The sequence below is a fragment of the Choloepus didactylus genome, chromosome 27 (genome assembly GCF_015220235.1).
Source record: "Choloepus didactylus isolate mChoDid1 chromosome 27, mChoDid1.pri, whole genome shotgun sequence".
In the NCBI taxonomy this organism is placed as follows: domain Eukaryota; kingdom Metazoa; phylum Chordata; class Mammalia; order Pilosa; family Megalonychidae; genus Choloepus; species Choloepus didactylus.
The window spans coordinates 4,031,328-4,047,602 of NC_051333.1; the positions used below are offsets into that span (position 1 = coordinate 4,031,328).

At 52.4% G+C, this 16,275-nt stretch overlaps 2 protein-coding genes across 4 annotated transcripts; one reads left to right on the top strand and one right to left on the bottom strand.

The window, feature by feature from the left end:
• The first annotated feature begins 344 nt into the window (after positions 1 to 344).
• On the top strand, positions 345 to 8,111 carry LOC119521058 (leukocyte immunoglobulin-like receptor subfamily B member 3). 3 transcript variants are annotated; one of them, XM_037819067.1, is made up of 13 exons: positions 345 to 487; positions 615 to 763; positions 1,000 to 1,035; positions 1,223 to 1,507; positions 1,683 to 1,982; positions 2,212 to 2,493; positions 2,809 to 3,108; positions 4,277 to 4,393; positions 4,795 to 4,837; positions 4,915 to 4,949; positions 5,205 to 5,257; positions 7,022 to 7,177; positions 7,250 to 8,111. In XM_037819067.1, the coding sequence occupies exons 2-13, from the start codon at positions 715 to 717 to the stop codon at positions 7,370 to 7,372; spliced, it is 1,779 nt and encodes a 592-aa protein (XP_037674995.1). In that variant the 5' UTR covers positions 345 to 487; positions 615 to 714; the 3' UTR covers positions 7,373 to 8,111. The 3 variants fall into 3 exon arrangements, with proteins under 3 accessions (XP_037674995.1, XP_037674994.1, XP_037674996.1); XM_037819066.1 differs by having other exon boundaries at positions 433 to 763; XM_037819068.1 differs by having other exon boundaries at positions 433 to 763; positions 929 to 1,507.
• Positions 8,112 to 8,610: 499 nt separating this feature from the next.
• RPS9 (ribosomal protein S9) lies at positions 8,611 to 13,850 on the bottom strand. Its single transcript, XM_037819112.1, has 5 exons — positions 13,747 to 13,850; positions 13,358 to 13,479; positions 12,997 to 13,119; positions 9,847 to 10,033; positions 8,611 to 8,862 (listed from the first exon to the last, which is right to left on the bottom strand). Exons 2-5 carry the CDS (start codon positions 13,452 to 13,454, stop codon positions 8,685 to 8,687), a joined length of 585 nt encoding a protein of 194 aa, XP_037675040.1. The 5' UTR covers positions 13,455 to 13,479; positions 13,747 to 13,850; the 3' UTR covers positions 8,611 to 8,684.
• Positions 13,851 to 16,275: the final 2,425 nt, after the last annotated feature.

Sequence of the window (16,275 nt, forward strand, 5' to 3'; positions counted from 1 at the left end):
AGTCTGTGGAGTTCTGGGGCTGACTGCCGGTGATCCTGAGTCCTTGGCTTTTCTGTCCCATGGCAATGCACATGGCGGCCTCTCCAGCCTCTACCTTCTATTCTGGGTTCCACTGAGATTCAGCTTCAGGCTGCCCCCTCCAGGGCTTTTCTCTCTCTGTGATCTTCCCTCTAAGGCCTTCAGTAACAGGACTACAACACATCCTGAGCCACGCCTTATCTGAAGTAACTGCATAAAAAGTTCCTATTTACAAGGGTTCATAGCCACAGGAATGGACTATATTTAAGAACACACTTTTCTTAAACATGGCTCCAAGTCACTGCACTGGCTGACAAAAAGAAGGAAGAAAATTTGTATTTACAATGAGGCTCAGGAAAGGGAAGTGACTTGCGCCTGGTCACACTGCCTGTATAAAAGGCACACTCAGAACTGGCACCGGAAACTGGCTGCTCCTAAAGCCCTGTCTTCTACCGGGCTCACGAAGGAGGTAGATTTGGGTTTGATAAGAGATGGAAGCGAGTCCTGGCGCTCAGGGGGTCGGGGCCAGATGAGTCCCCATCTGGTCGGTAAAGTCACCAGAGCCTGCTTCTCCTTGGCCCCAACCTCTGGGGAAGCCCTAACAGGCAAAACAGAATCCAGGCCTGTCACTCGCTGTGCTGTGTCCACCCGGCCGGGCTCCGTGGTCTTCATAACTCGCCTGCACTGCTGGAGGCCATGGGAGGCCATGCCGTGACCACGACCCTCACCACTCTTCTCTGCCTGGGTGAGCCATGGGGGAAGCAGAAGGGACCTCAGAGCTGAGATGAGACCCTCCCACACCCTGGTCCAGGCCCCTCGTGAGACCCCAGGGACCAGGACAGTCACGGGAGGCTGAGTCTCTGCGGAGAGGAGAGAATGTGCTCATCCCCAGGTCTGACTCGTCCCGCAGGGGCCCAGACCATGAAAGGAGCTTCCTCGTGGGTGGGAGGGACGAGCCCCTCACAGGTAACTCTCCTCCAGGGCTGCGCCCGGGACGGTGGGAACACGTCCAGGCAGGTGAGTGCTCCCCAGACCTCCCAGCCCCAACCTCCTGGCTCAGCACAATGGTCCCCTGGGCAGCTCGGGAGGGGGCTCAGCAGGTCTGGGCTGAGGGGGACCAGTCTGGGAGGGGCCTTCGGGTGACAGCTGGGGAAACCGAGGGACAAGGGAACCCCTGGTGTCTCCAGCTCTGAATCCTTTCCAGGGATCCTCCCCAAACCCTCCCTCTGGGCTGACCCAGGCTCCACGATCCCATCGGGGAGCCCCGTGACCCTCTGGTGTCAGGGGTCACCGCAGGCTGACCTCTACCATCTGAATAAAGACGGAGCCTCCAAACCCTGGGACACGCAGACCCCACTGGCCTCCAGGGACAAGGTCAGATTCTCCATTGAATCCATGAGCACACACACTACAGGGAGATTCCAGTGTGAATATAGCAGCTCGGAGGGCTGGTCAGCGCCCAGTGACCCCCTGCACCTGGTGGTGACAGGTAAGCGGGAGGAGCCAGGCCCCCTCCTCCCTGATCCCAAGGGCAGAAGGGAACTGAACATGGTCTCATGGGACCTCAGCCACACAGACCACACATGGGAATAAGAGATCACACCTGGGGGTACTGTGGGGAGACCACAGCCCCCCTTTAATGCAGCTCCCTCCCTCTCTCTCAGGAGCCCACAGCAAACCCTCCCTCTCAGCCCATCCAAGTCCCGTGGTGGCTTCAGGAGGGAATGTGTCCCTCTCGTGTGGTCATCAGAACCTAACGGGCACTTTCCATCTGGTGAAGGAGGGAGGAGATGCCCCACCCCAGGCCGTGAACCCACAGATCTCTGCTCGGGGGAACCAGGCCGTCTTCACTGTGGGCCCCGTGACCACCCACCATGGGGGCTCCTACAGGTGCTATGGCTCGGCCAGCTCCTACCCTGAGAGTTGGTCACTGCCCAGTGACCCTGTGGTCATCGAGGTCACAGGTGAGCATATCCTGGCCAGGCCCCATCCCTTTTGGGGGCCCAAGAACAACCAATCTAAGCCAGATGCCCACGGCAGCCCTGGTGGGGATGGGCGGTAAGGGACACAGGCCTCCCTGTCTGACTCACAGAGGGCAGAGCACGGGGAGTGGCCGGTGGGAGCCCCCACTGCAGCCGCAGTGGACAGCGTGGGATGTGCGTCCCTGAGGTGCCTGTGCCTCCTCATCTCCAGGGCTGTACCAGGCACCCTCGCTCTCGGGCCAGCCGGGAGCCCTGGTGCTCCCTGGGGACACCCTGACCCTCCGGTGTCGCTCGGAGGCCGGCTTCGACAGATTCGCTCTGACCAAGGATGAGGAGCTCACGCTCCCCCAGCGCCTTGACAGGCAGCTCAGTCCCGAGTTCCCCCTGGGTCGGGCGAACAGCACCCATGGGGGCCGGTACAGATGCTACGGTGCACACAACCTCTCCTCCGGGTGGTCGGCCCCCAGTGAGCCCCTGGACATCCTGGTGGCGGGTGAGGAGCCACTGCCCAGCCCCATGTCCAAGTGGCCTGCTCAGGACACTAGGCCCCGAGTCACCCAGTGGGGAGGGGTGTGGTCCAGGGAGACAGGATCCTGGAGCAGAGAGTGAGACGGGGGCAGTACCCAGGGAGAGGGGGTGAGAAAGGGGAGTCACTGACTGAGTGACAGGATCCACACAGAGGCCTAGGGGTGCTGAAAGGGGGGTCACTGACTGAGAGATCCCAGAGGGGGTGGGGGCACCCTCAGCTCCAGTTCCAGAGGTCTGGGGGCGGTGGCTCCCCTCACCCTACAGTCCTCTCCTCTCCTAGGGCTGTACGAGAAACCCTCCCTCTCGGCCCAGCCGGGACCCTCAGTCTCCACGGGACACAACATGACCCTGCAGTGTCGCTCGGAGACGCGGTTTGACACTTTCCATCTGGCCAAGGAGGGGTCGGGAGCCCCACCCCTGCGCCTTCCTGCACTCAACAGGTCCGGGACCTTCCAGGCCGACTTCACTGTGAGCTCCGCGATCTCAGCCCCCGGGGACACCTACAGGTGCTACGGCTCATGCAGCCCCAACCCCTACCTGTTGTCTCAGCCCAGTGACCCCCTGGAGCTCGTGGTCTCAGGTGAGGAGCCCCTGCCCCGTCCTCCCTGACATCAGTGTCATCTCCCAGCCCTGACCCCAGGAGAGCTCTGAGCTGGGGAGGAAGAGGGGCACAGTGAGAGGGCCAGCCAGAGGGGTCCAGTTCCTAGAGCGATGGGAAAACGCAGGGCCACACCCACCCCTGCCTCATCAGGCCCAGGAGGGTTCCTGGTGGGTGGGTGGGGGCCTGGGGAGGACTCAGGGCTGAGCCAAAGGAGGCAGGTCAGAGGCGTCCCACCCTGACCCTCCTCCAGCGCCACCCCCATAGCCCCTCACCTACAGGGACCAACACAACATCTGGTGGGGCCAGCCTCGCGTCCGAGGGACCAGACTGTGCCCCTCAGCTGCTCCAACTCCCGCTTCATGCTTGCTGGCACGGCCTGAGTCTGGGGGTCAGGGAAGGTGGGTGGAGATGAGGCTGCGGACACAGGGCTCCCAGGGGCTCTGAGGCTACGGCAGGATGACAAGTGGGGGTGGCCAAGGTAGAGGGGGATGTTGGGGGACCCAGCCTGGAGAAGGACCTGCCTGGATAAAGCAGGGGAAGGGAATGGTAGCCCCAGCCCCTCACCTCCCCTGTCCTGATCCCCAGAACCAAGCCCTGGGGACGGAAGTGAGGGTCTCCGTGTTTGGGAGGAGGGGGTGGGGAGCTCGGTGCTGATATCGGCTCAGCCACTCCTTGAGATGGTGACCTGAGAAAAGTCCCTTCTACGCTCTGGAATCAATTTCTCCAATTGCAAAGGGGAAGGCGGCCAGTTTTGACATTGTGTGTGAGCGCTGGGGGACAGGGGGCAGGGCACTGACATAGGCAGTGGTCCGCGCTTTCTCCCACAAGCTGGGGTGGGGGTGAGGGCTGAGCCTTCTGAGAAGCAGCTGTGGAGTTAGGGAAAGGGCAAGGGCTTAGAAGTCATGCTCCCTGGGTTCAAATCCCAGCTCCGCCCCTTCCCAGCTGCGGGACCTGAGAGTGTGACTTACCTCTGTGAGCCTCAGTTTCCCCGGATGCACACGGGCAGCGGGGTGCAGCCCCACACCACAGGATGGTTGTGAGGGTTGGAGGCGACAAATGCAAAGGTCCCCGCATGCGCCTGGAACACAGAAGGTGTTCAATTCAGGGGGCAGCGCTGGCGCTTTCATGACGTGACTCGTGCCCTAAGGTCTCCAACAGTACCTGAACATTCTGATCGGGGCCTCGGTGGCCTTTGTCCTGCTCCTCTCCCTCCTCCTGTTCCTCCTCATCAAACACCAGCGCCAGGGAAAGAGCCGGAAGCCAGGTGAGTGGGGAATGGGGTGACCTCGGCCACAGGACGCAGTGCGCCCCCCAGGGCAGGCCTGGGGTGTGCTGAGGGCACCAGCCAAAGGGAAACCTTCCAGTGAGAAAAGGTCAGTTTAGAAAAACTCCAGAATGGCACAATTCAGAACATCTGTAAAGGTTTAAAGTGAGCAAATACGGAAATATTTAAAGTCTCTCGGCTTTTTCAAGCAAAAATACTTGAAACATGCATATACCTGTTTTGTTTTTACTGCTTAGAACTACTTTCTCGTGAACTCTGTACAGTGATGGGGGCACAGAGGAAACATCATCCTTTCAGTTGTAGGATCCTCTCTAGGCCCCACCACAGCCCCAGGGGAGGGTTCTAGGGTAGGTGGGAGCTGATCTCCCAACTTTCTGCAGGGGCTGCAGAGTCCACACCTAAGGACAGAGGCCTGCAGAAGAGGTAAGTCCTCTCCCAAAGACCCCCAGAGCTCCCACCAAGCCCTCACTGCCACCTGACGCTCCTGTCTCCCACCCCAGCCCCAGCGGAGCCGCTGACCTCCAGGAGACCTTGTGTAAGGGGGCAGGACGGGGCCGTCCGGGGCTGGGAGGTGGGGGCAGAGGACGTCCGCGGGCAGTTGGGGGAGTGGGGTGGAAATGGCTCTGGGCTTCGGGGTGAGACGCATACAGCTGGTGCCAGGACCTCGGCCACATCACTGTCCCCCCAAGCCTTGGCCTCCCCAGCCAGGATGGGTAGAGGTGGTGTGCAGGCCTGTGAGGTCTCAGGCAATCTTGTCGAGAGATGGGATCCCTTGTCCTGTCCCCACCAGATGCTGCCATGAAAAACACGCGGCCTGAGGAGGACAGACACTTGGACAGTCAGGTGAGACCCCGCTGGTGCTGACCCTGGCACTAAGCCTTCTTGTTCACAAACGAGACCAAGCGGACACATCTCCACCCCCACATCACTCAACTCTTTTTAATTGCTTCTATGCATTCTGAATTATCATTTAAATTTTGATGTCAATGTTTTATGATCCTAAGTGATGATTTTCTTCTTTCTGGTTACAAATATACCTATTTCTTTTTTTAAAAAATTTTATTTTTACCAACAGCCCTCCTTCCTCCCACCCTCCTCTCCTGGTAACCTAATTCCACTATCTCTGCAAATTTACTATTTCTAGTCATCTCTTATAAGTGATCATACAATTTTTGTGTTGCTTGTTTCACTAAGAATAATCTTTTCAAGCTTCTTCCATGTTGCAGCTTGTCTCATTCTTTCTTTAGGCCAAATGATATGCCATTGTGTGTCTAGACCACGTCCAGTTTACGCCTTCCTTGGTGACGGACACTGGGGTTGTTTCCACCTTTTGGCCATGGTGAATAGTGCTGCTGTGAATACTGGTGTGCAAGGATCTGTTTGAGACCCAGTTTTTACTGTTTGGGTATATACCTAGAAGTGGAATAGCCGGGTCAAACGGTCATTCTGTATTTAACTTTTTGAGGAACTGCCATATTGCCTTCCGCAGTGATTGCACCATTTTACATTCCCACCAGCAACATGCGCGACTTCCCGTTTCGCTGTATCCTCTCCACCCATGTGGGTGTGAAGTGTCTCACTGCGGTTTTAACTGCATTGCCCTGATGATTAATGACACAGCCTCTGCCCTGGGGTCATGCCCTTCTCCTGCCTGCTAACCTCACCCTCTCCTTGGCTTCCCTGGCTGGTGTCTTGGTGGCAATAAGAAACACCACAGACTGGTCAGCTTAAACAGGAATGCATTGTTCCATGTTCTGGAAGCTAGAAGTTCAAAATCAAGGTGTCGGCAGGATCAGGCCCTCTCCCCAAGCCCATAGCGTCCGGTGGCGGCCTGCTGCCCATCACTCTCCGCCTCTGCCTCATGGCCGTCCACCTCCTTCTGTCTCCTCTGTGGCTTGTACCTCCGTGTCCAGACTTCCTGTGCTTGTGAGGTCCTGGTCAGGACTGAGGCCCACCCTGACCCCGTTTGGCCCCAGGCAAACAGAACTTCAAAGGCGCTCACCCCCACAGGACAGAGGCTAGGACCTGAACACGTCTTTGGGGGATACATGATTCCATCCACCACAGCAGGTGTCACCTCCTCTGACCGTCGAGCTGTTGACTGTCCTCCGTGTCACACTTGCCGGGTTGAAGGCTAAGGCCCAACAGTTTGTGAGCTGCACAATGGGAACCGGCAGAAGGGAGCAGCGAGGATGGAAATCTCAGCCAGGGCCCTGCAGGGAGGTCCAGAGCAGGCACCTTGTTACATTCGCACAAAGGCGGCCTACAGGCTGGCCCAGCACTCTGCTTTGTCAGTTCTTTCCCCCAGTCCCATGGGTGTGTGAAACCCAACGAGCTTCAAATGTAACATGGCTGACGTGGCTGCACACTACAGCAGGTGGCTCCCCTCATTTCCCTCACCTCACTACAGAAAGCAAGCTTCACTCCCCGCGCAGTGGGGTTTTACTGTTCCTCTGCATGTGGAGGGCTCCACCCGCATTCCTATTTCTACTCACATCTCAACCACCCACATGCCATCTGTTTCCACACCACCCTGTCCCCCAAAATATACTGGAAGGCAAGACAGGAATCAAGGAGACCCATCTCCTCTTCACTGTCTCCCTACAGCAGAGTCCTGAAAATGCAGAGCCCCAGGGAGTGACCTACTCCCAGGTGAACCACGCAAGAAACCGGCGGGGAGGGACCACTTCTTCCCACACGCCAGGGGACGCGCTGACCATGAGAGAGAGACAAGTGAAAGAGGACAGGCAAATGGACGGTCAGGTAGGTCCTCACCCTCCATTGCCCCAGGGTTCCGCTCACCCAAACCTCTTAGCTGTCCTCCTCCTTCTCCAGGACGTGACCTATGCTCAGCTGAACCACTTGGCCCTTGGACGGCAGACAACTGCACCTCCTCCCACCCAGGCAGGGGTGCCCGTGGCTGAGCCCAGCGTGTATGCTTCTCTGACCATCCGCTAGCCTGGGACACGACCCAGTCCCACATGCTCCACGGGTCCTGCAGGACCCGGAAAGGCACAGGGGTCTCCCCAAGGACACTCAACCAACTTGGAGAACACAGACCACCAGGAGGCTCCAGGACTTCAGAAGTTGACTGCTTCCTGAGACACCACCTCAGGCTCTACACCAATGACCCAGCTGACTGCACTGAGCCGTGTAATTCTGCCACTAACCAGACCACAATTATCCAGGTGGCAACTTCTACCTTTCCCAATCTGCTGGATGGGGACCTGAAATGTAGACTCCTAAAGGACTCTGAAACTTGGCATTTGATCTCCAAGCCTCAATGCCCAAACAAGGAACACACCACAGAACACAGGGGCTGTAGTCGGCTGGGGGGGTTGCTCAAGCTAATGTTTCACTTCCTCAAAGACCAAGCCCCTTCCTCCCCTGCCTGATGCAGATTCTCACAGCAAGGCAGAGAAAAGGGAAGCTGCCTTTTCCAGAAACCCCAAATGGACTGGAAAGGAAGCGGGGGGGGGGGGGGTAGGGGAGATTTGTTCAGGACTTGACTTGCCCAAGACCAGATCACTGTATTTCAGGACGACACATCACCCACCTCCCAAAACCCACAAGACATCTTCAGGTCTGCAAACCAGAACCACACCGTAACAAGCTTTGGAATCAGTCTGTAAATTGTCAAGTGCTGTGCTCTGCCCTAAAAACTTTCAAAACATTAAGAAGTATCTTTACCAGCAACCCCATGGTGAGCTTTTGTGAAATTCCCAGCCCAAATCTCCCACACCTTACCCAGACTAGTCTCTCACGAGGTAAAAGGGCTGGATGTGCTGGGGACGTTCTGACCTCCACTCGCTACCTCCCCTGCCCTGAATGACTCCTCCCACCTCCCACAGGTACATGGCCCACTTACTTCTGGCTTGACTCAGGAATCTTTCCCCACAACCCCCTGTGGGAACCCACCTCCACTGACACGGTCTGTAAACTCTCACTTTAGTCCCACTTTAAGCCTGAAGAGGACAAGGGTCACCACCTAGTGGGCACTCAGCAAGTACCTGAACAGTGTTAACAGAATCGTCTCTACAGGGGCAACACTCTGTGAGTGAACTAACCCGAGGCAACCTGGCTTGGCACCGGGCCTGGGCTTCTTCCCAGTAGAGAAGCCGGCACTTTCAGAGCACGGGCCAGCCCGGGTCCCAGGGGACACCAAGTCAGGAAAGGGAAAAGTCAGAGAACGCCAGTTCCAACGTGGTGACATTTTTATTATCTGACAGAAAAATCAGACCGTATTCCAGCCCCGGAGGGGATGGTGGGCTTAGTCCTCCTCCTCGTCATCCCCGGCGCCAGCCCCACCCTGGCCCTTCTTGGCATTCTTCCTCTTCACGCGGCCTGGGCGGCCACCGCCATAGGGCGAGCGGAGGGAGAAGTCGATGTGCTTCTGGGAGTCCAGGCGGACAATGAAGGACGGGATGTTCACCACCTGCTTGCGGACCCTGGAGGGGCGACAGGTGAAGGGGGGCTGGGAGAGGCAGCAGCGCCCCACCAGGACACCACTCTCCTCTTGGCTCTTCCTTTCCCCTACTGACATGGTTGGTACCGTGGTTACACTGACAATGAAGTGAATACTGAAGGGGGGATTCTAGGCCCCAAGGAGGGCTCCAGGGCATCCTCTGATCCACCCAGGTACTGGGTGAGACTACAGAAGGGAAGAAACCCCAGAGGTAACTCACACAAGACCACAAAGCCAATGAGATTGCAGCTATGAACTCAAGGCCTGATTTTCAAGTATTCTCAACTCCATGCCAGGCCACGAGCCTTATCATCACGTTCAGTTCCACCGTCCTCAGAGGATGAATCCATTCCCCAGGTGAACAGTGAGGTGCATGCTAGCCCATGGGCCACAGGGCTGCTGAATGGCTGAGCCAGAAATTCAAATGTGGACATACTGCAAGCATCTTGCCCAAATGGTGCCCATTTTACAGAAACGGTAAAGGACTACTCAGATAAAGCTCAATTTGTTCTTGGACTGGGCTTTTCATTGCACCAAGTGCTGCCTCAGCTAGTCTGCTTCTGCCCACCTGGCACCCAGCACCAGACCTCTCCAAGTCAACACCAACTGTGCTAGAATTCGAGTCTGAAACTTCCCGAGTGGCCCAGCACACCAGTGAGCCCACCCAAGTCAGCTCAGGACCGGCAACTCAACTGGGGCGCCACAAGGTGTTACCTGTCCAACTGCCCGCATGCCTGGCAGAGGCCTTCACAAGGTGTACGGCTCAAGCCGCAGTGACCCTTGCGCTGGGCTATGGGGTCATGACGCTGTTCCCAGCTCCCCCACAAGCTGTTTGCAGGGGGAGAATCTGTACCCTGAAGGTGAGCTCACACCTTTGTCACCTCTGAGGGCTGCGTAGGAAATAGGGACAGCATGCTTAGTGAGAGTGACAAACGGGGAAATTCAGGGGGCCCACCAGAGGCAGTACCTGATATGGCGCTGGCGGATCAGCACACGGGCATGGTGGATGGACTTAGCCAAGCCCAGTTTGAAGACCTGTGTCTGCAGGCGCCGCTCCAAGAAATCCTCAATCTTCAGGCCCAGGATGTAATCCAGCTTCATCTTGCCCTCATCCAGCACCCCAATGCGGACAAGCCGCCGCAGCAAGGCATTGCCTGGGAAGAGGCGGCAGCACTGACCCAGGGTTCTGACTGACCGTAGGCTTCTGGGATTCAAACCGTGTTTCTGCCAGTTAGTACAACTCTATGCCCTGGTGGTGGGACACGGTGGGAAATAACAGCCAACCCTGTACCAGCTACCGTATAACTCATTTAGACTGCACAACAGTTAGAGACTACAGCTAAATCCATTTTGCTCACAAAAGTAAGTGACTACTACATATGTCTGTGTTTGCATCTGAAGAAACCAACAGAACCTACCTCTGTAAATGAGATAATCCCCTTAAAAGGACCTAGCATATGCCTACAAAATACTAAGTGTGGCTGCTATTTAAGTCTTGTTGCCTTAACAAAGAGGTTAAGAGCTCATCCAGTAGTCAGGGAAGTCCAACTAGTTAAGCGGTATCATAAAATCACTTTGTTCATCTCTAATATGGGAATAATCAACACCTACTTTTTAGGGATGAGAACAGGAAAGAACTAAGACCGATCGTGTTTAAGCTGTTTGCATGGCATTCACTACCACTGTTTGAGCGTTTTCACAAAAACACGGTATATGTATATAACCACACAATGTATGGCACAAACACAGCCCACTCCATCGATACAGCCAAAAACGTAAGGAAGGAAAATGAAAATAATTTACATCTGCAACAGGAGTGTATGTGCCCTATCACTAAGAACTGTTACCCACATATGAGTATTTTGTACACAGCAGATACTCACTGGTAACTACCTTGGGGAAGGGATCCACACACATGCCACACAACCCAGTAACCAAGGATCAAGCAAGCACTGAGAAGAAATTTAAAACATTTTACAATACAGAACTGCATCTAAAATAATCGAAGAGAAAACGTAACAAATTCCAAAGGAAGGGGACTTGTCCTGTCTGATATGCAACAATTTTCTCTTCAAATCTAAAATGTGAGCTCCAGGCACATGAGAAACTCCCTGTAGCCAATGCTCTTACAGAGTTAAAACGTTTTAAAAATAGAGGACAGTGAGTAGGTGGGTGGGAAACAAGTCCTTGACTTCAGCCAGTCTTTTATGGCATGACAAAAGCATTCAAGTACCTTAGTTTCTCAATCTGAAAACTGGATGTAATTCCTGCAGTTCTGTCGCTATGAGGTTCAATTTTATACCTGCATAGTGTTATCAGTGTCTGCCACTAAATGGACTGCCCAGCCAATGTTAAGAACCTTAAGATTTGCCGAAAAAAACAGCTTAGAGGTAATAAGCCCAAATCTGAACAAGGCTTGACCATTATGAGTAATCGTCAAGCAATGGTACAGACCACGTGAACCTGCAGACAGCTCCCTGCTCCTTCCTGTTCCAGGACTAAATGCCTTCTTTTACTCTCGAAGTGTCATACCTGAGAAGCTGCTTTCCTTTGCAACTTCCACTTCTCCCCTGGAAATTCACAACTAATCCTTGGATACTTGTTGCTCAGCCCTGCCCATTACCACAGCTTCTTTCATCACCTTTCCACGTATCATCTAATGTGTTTATCATTTAACTACATACCTGAATAAGTCTCCTTGTAATTAGTCCTATCTTCGTAACATCCTCCTCTCCCCACAGAACTCCAGGATCACAGCATCCATGGGGAGTTCCAGAACTTAAGTCATAAAATTTGTGGTGGTTAAACAAGCTCTAGGCCTTTCTCGACCTCTACCATGGATGGCCACTCTCATGCTTACAAGGAATCAAATGTAAAGGCAGTTCCTATACACCTTAGTCAAAGACTGTGAGGAATCATACTAGTAACCCTACTTAGAAATTAAGAGTCAAGTCATGTCTCCTGACTGGCAGCCCCCTTTGCGCTTTTAACCATAAATTAAGATGATCCAGTAAGGCCAAAAGTAGCTTTCCAAGACGGTTAACAGTGAGATGGCCAACTTTAGAGGTTAGCTAAAAAGTTGCATTTTAAACAGTAAGTTATTGGTACGTTAATTATTTCTTAATAAAGCTGCTACAAAAACACATGCCACAGAGCCGCCTATGGCCATATTTCAAATGCTGATAACACAAACTTCACAAACACACCTTGCCCATCTCTCAGAAAACTGATACTAGGTACTATTTAAACTTTAGGTGATGTTCCCAGAATTAGAAGAGGGGAGGGAAATCACACCATCCTTGTTATCCAAGTAATAGCTCATTACATGAGTGTTCAAGTTTCCATCCCCACCAGTAAGTTTAGGATTGGATATTCCTCCAATCCCAGTATGGTGAGAGGCCTGTGACCATTTGCTCATCTGTACAATAGAAATAGCAGCAGCTACACCTATCCAGGCATGTGGTGAGAAATAAGATAATGTGTACCAACAACTTAGGAAAAAAATGTCCAACTCCTCACAGAACTTTTAACTGTTTTAATTCTATTACCATCTTACAACCCAAGCAGTACTGTTAAAATTTGAGTAAAAGCATGCCAACCTTCTGCTTGAGAAAGCCCTCCAATATCTCCACACTCCCCATCTCAGCAGTAGCTCAAAACCTGAGAAAAGGCTATTACTATTAGATCCCTAACCCCTCTCAAGGTCATCACCTCATGGCACCAACAATAGGTTTCCTCCTCCTCTCCTTTTCAGGTCTTTGCTAAATGTTCAGTTTACAAGGTTTTCCTTGAACACCACATTAAAGCAGCGAGTACACACACAAGTACCCCCTCCCTGCTTACTCCATAGCATTTCATCGCCAGGCATGCCAGGAATTTTACTACTTTAACCACCAGAACACAAGATACATGGGTAGAAATGTGTTGCTATATCGTAAACAGCCAGGTGAGCAAACCTGCTTGACATGAATTTCCTCATGAGCAAATTAAAGCTCCGAAATTTGGCAAAACCCAAGTAACACACCTAAAACATGAGGTCGGGAGTTGGATCCCATGCCAATGCCCGTTAAACACCGGTACCTATGACCTATGGGAAAGCCGGGAGAGCCTCACATACCTTCAAACAGCCGCCGCGGGTCCTTCTCGTCCAGCGTCAGCAGCTCCCGGGCAGCCTTGCGGATCTTAGCCAGCGTAAACTTGACCCTCCAGACCTCGCGTTTGTTCCGGAGCCCGTACTCTCCTGCAAACCGGCAGTGATGGGGAAGGAGGTTTGAAGGGCAAACACGGCCTTCCCAACGGACTACCACTAAACCTGGAGAATGTGGTGTCTTTGGGACTCAGAAGGTCTTTCTAACCCATACAAGACCCCGGATTTGGAGAAAAAACTAAAAAATAAGACCAAAAGAACACGTGGGAGGCCTCACCACGTGCTAGCCCTTCCCCCATCCCGGAAACGAAACCTTGCCTCGGCCACTCACCGATCAGCTTCAGCTCTTGGTCGAGGCGGGACTTCTCGAAGGGTCTCCGCGGGGTCACATAGGTTTTCCGACAAACCCAGCTCCGGGCCACGGGCATATTGGCGCCGCTTACACGTCCGCGCCTGCGGGGTAAAGAAATCTGGGCATGAGGCTCCGGGCGGCGCCTGCGCAGTCCACCGACCCGTCACTAAAACCTCGCGGCGTCCAAACTAAATCTCGCGGGAACCACACCGAAAGTTTTTCAGGCGTTATACTAGCCCTGAACCGGATTGCAATCTTGTCCAACCACTCGCCTCTCGCCCCCACCACCTTCATTAACGTAAAGATTAAAGCTCAGAAGCCCACACAACCTTAAAGCCCGAAACGAAACAGGAAAATACAACAAATACCTCCGCGAAGGACCAGACGACAGAAAAAGAACCCGCGCGTCTCCGCCGCGGTCTTATACGGATACCGCCAAGGCGTGGCGTCAGCACGCACGGCGCACGCCTGCACCAATCAGAAGAGGCGCTGGAGGACGGTAGGGCAATCGAGACGAGAGCTGGGCTAGAGCGGCGTGCTAAGTTTGCAGGAAACCACGCCCCTGCCGCCGAGGGTCGTCCGGCGGACCCGGAAATTGGGGAACCACTTCCGGGCCTCGTTTTCGTGGTTCTGTCAGGAAAACTAGTGTAGGATTCAAGAGAGCCCCAAACGTTGTAAATTTACTGAAGGAAGCCAGTTGCAAAGAACACATGTGTCAGATTCCATCATGTGAAATGTTCCGGAAAAGCAAATACAGACAGAAAGTAGATTGGTAGTTGCCGTGGGTGGGAGCAGGGAGTGACTGCAAACCCGCATGAGGGATATTTTTGGCATGATGGAAATGTTCTAAAATCGGATGCGGTGATGGTTGCACAGCTCCGTAAACTTACTAAAAATTCCAGAACTGTACACTTCTAAAGCGGCGGGATTTTATGGCATGTAAATTATACCTCAATGAAGCCTAATTTTAAAAAAGCAAGCCACAGTCTGTTCTCACGAAGCTTACATTCTTGCTAGAAGATAAACAGAAGATATTTAGCATGATAGTGATAAGTACTAAGGTAATCAAGAAAGAAAGAAGTATCAGGGAGGGGTATTAAATTTTAAGGTGACCACAGAAGGCCTCACTTGATGACATTTAGGGAAAGACAGGCACAGGCACAGGGAGCAAGGCCAGGGGAAGAGCATTCCAGGCAGAGCGGGGCAGCAAAGTGCAAGGAAAGGGGAGCCTGCTAGAGGCTGGCGTGGGAAGAACAGAGAAAACCAGGAGCCTAGCTGGGTCAGCTCAGGAGGAACCTGCAAGGTAGGGGCTTTGGAGAACCTAAGAATTTTGACTTTTACTCCGAGATGGGAAATTATTAGAGTTTTAAGCAGAGGGGTGACATGGTCTCACTTACCTTTTAATCATATAATACTGGCTGCTTTGTTGCAAACGTGACAGAGGTGCAAGGGTGAAAGCAAGGAGATGGGTTACAAAGTTACTGCAATCATTTAAGCAAAAGATGTGGCTCATGACAAGATGTTGGTGGTGAGGGTGGAGACAAGTGGTCCAATTCTGGACCTACAGTGTTTTAAAGACAGTGCTACAAGATTTAGTGACCAGTTAGATGTAAGAAGCTTTTGAGAAGGAAGATTTGGACCCTTGAAAAAGCTACTGAGATTTCTGAATACTTTGATGTAAAGAGAAAAGAGCAGCTGGAGAATATATTTACAAGCCAATTACCAAATAGGCACAAAGAATACCGTGTGGGCAAAGCAGAGGTCATTTTCCTACTTGAAATTACACTTGCTCTGCATCCTGCATCCTGTCATCAGGAAACTGAAATTCTATCCAGTTGTTTTACTGGGCAAATATCCTACAGTAAACTCCAAAGGTTTGATCCGGAAGAGTATAATTACTACAAGCATGTTGTCCACGTGTTTGAGGCAGTTGTACTCGCTTACTTTGTTACAGGAGATTGTATTAGAATATTATGGGAAATTGTATTTACCTGTTTATGGGAAATTATATTTACCTGTTTTCACAAAAATATCAGCATCATGATTAACCCCAACCTGAGTTTCTTAACTTGATTCTCCAACTTGGCAGTTCCCAATAAGGACAGCACCACTCACGGAAGAGTTGTCACAATGATTTGGGGACACTATAGCATTTAGTGGGCAAAGGATAGTCTCCCATATGCAAGACTTGTTCCAGGCCCCATATGACTTTGAATAGACCAGCAGACTCTGTTCAGGTATCCGAGCCCAGAATGTAACTCCTTTAACAAATAACTATAAAATAGATTTTGCATGATTTAATATGCACTGGATTTTCCAGGAATGCAACTTCCATTTATTGAATGAATTAGTTTCCTTAGGGCTGCCATAACAAAGCACCACAGACTGGATGCTTGAGACAACAGAAATTTATTCTCTCACAGTTCCGAAGCCCGTAAGTCTGAAATCTGTAGGGGAGAATCCTTCCTTCTCTCTCCCTAGCTCCCAGTAGTTTGCCAGCAATCCCTGGGCTTCAGTCTGCCTCAGTTGTCACATAGCCTCCTCCCCTGTGTCTGTCTGTGCTTCCTTCCTCCTCAAAAGGACACCAGTCATATTGGATTAGGACCCAACCTAATCTAGTTTGGCCTCATTTTAACTAATAGCATTTTCAAAGACTCTATTTCCAAATAATGTCACATTCACAGGATGGGGGATTACAACTTCAACATGTCTTTTGGGGGGGGATACAATTCAACTCATAACATTGAGGGATAATGGATTTTGTTTAGTTCGCCTTTTATAACAGTTGTTCCCAGCCTTTTCGAAAAGTATCTCACTGATGAAATTTGAGTCGTTGATCCAACATACCTGTATCTACTGCATTCAAAGCAATTCTATGTACATAGGTGCAAGCACTC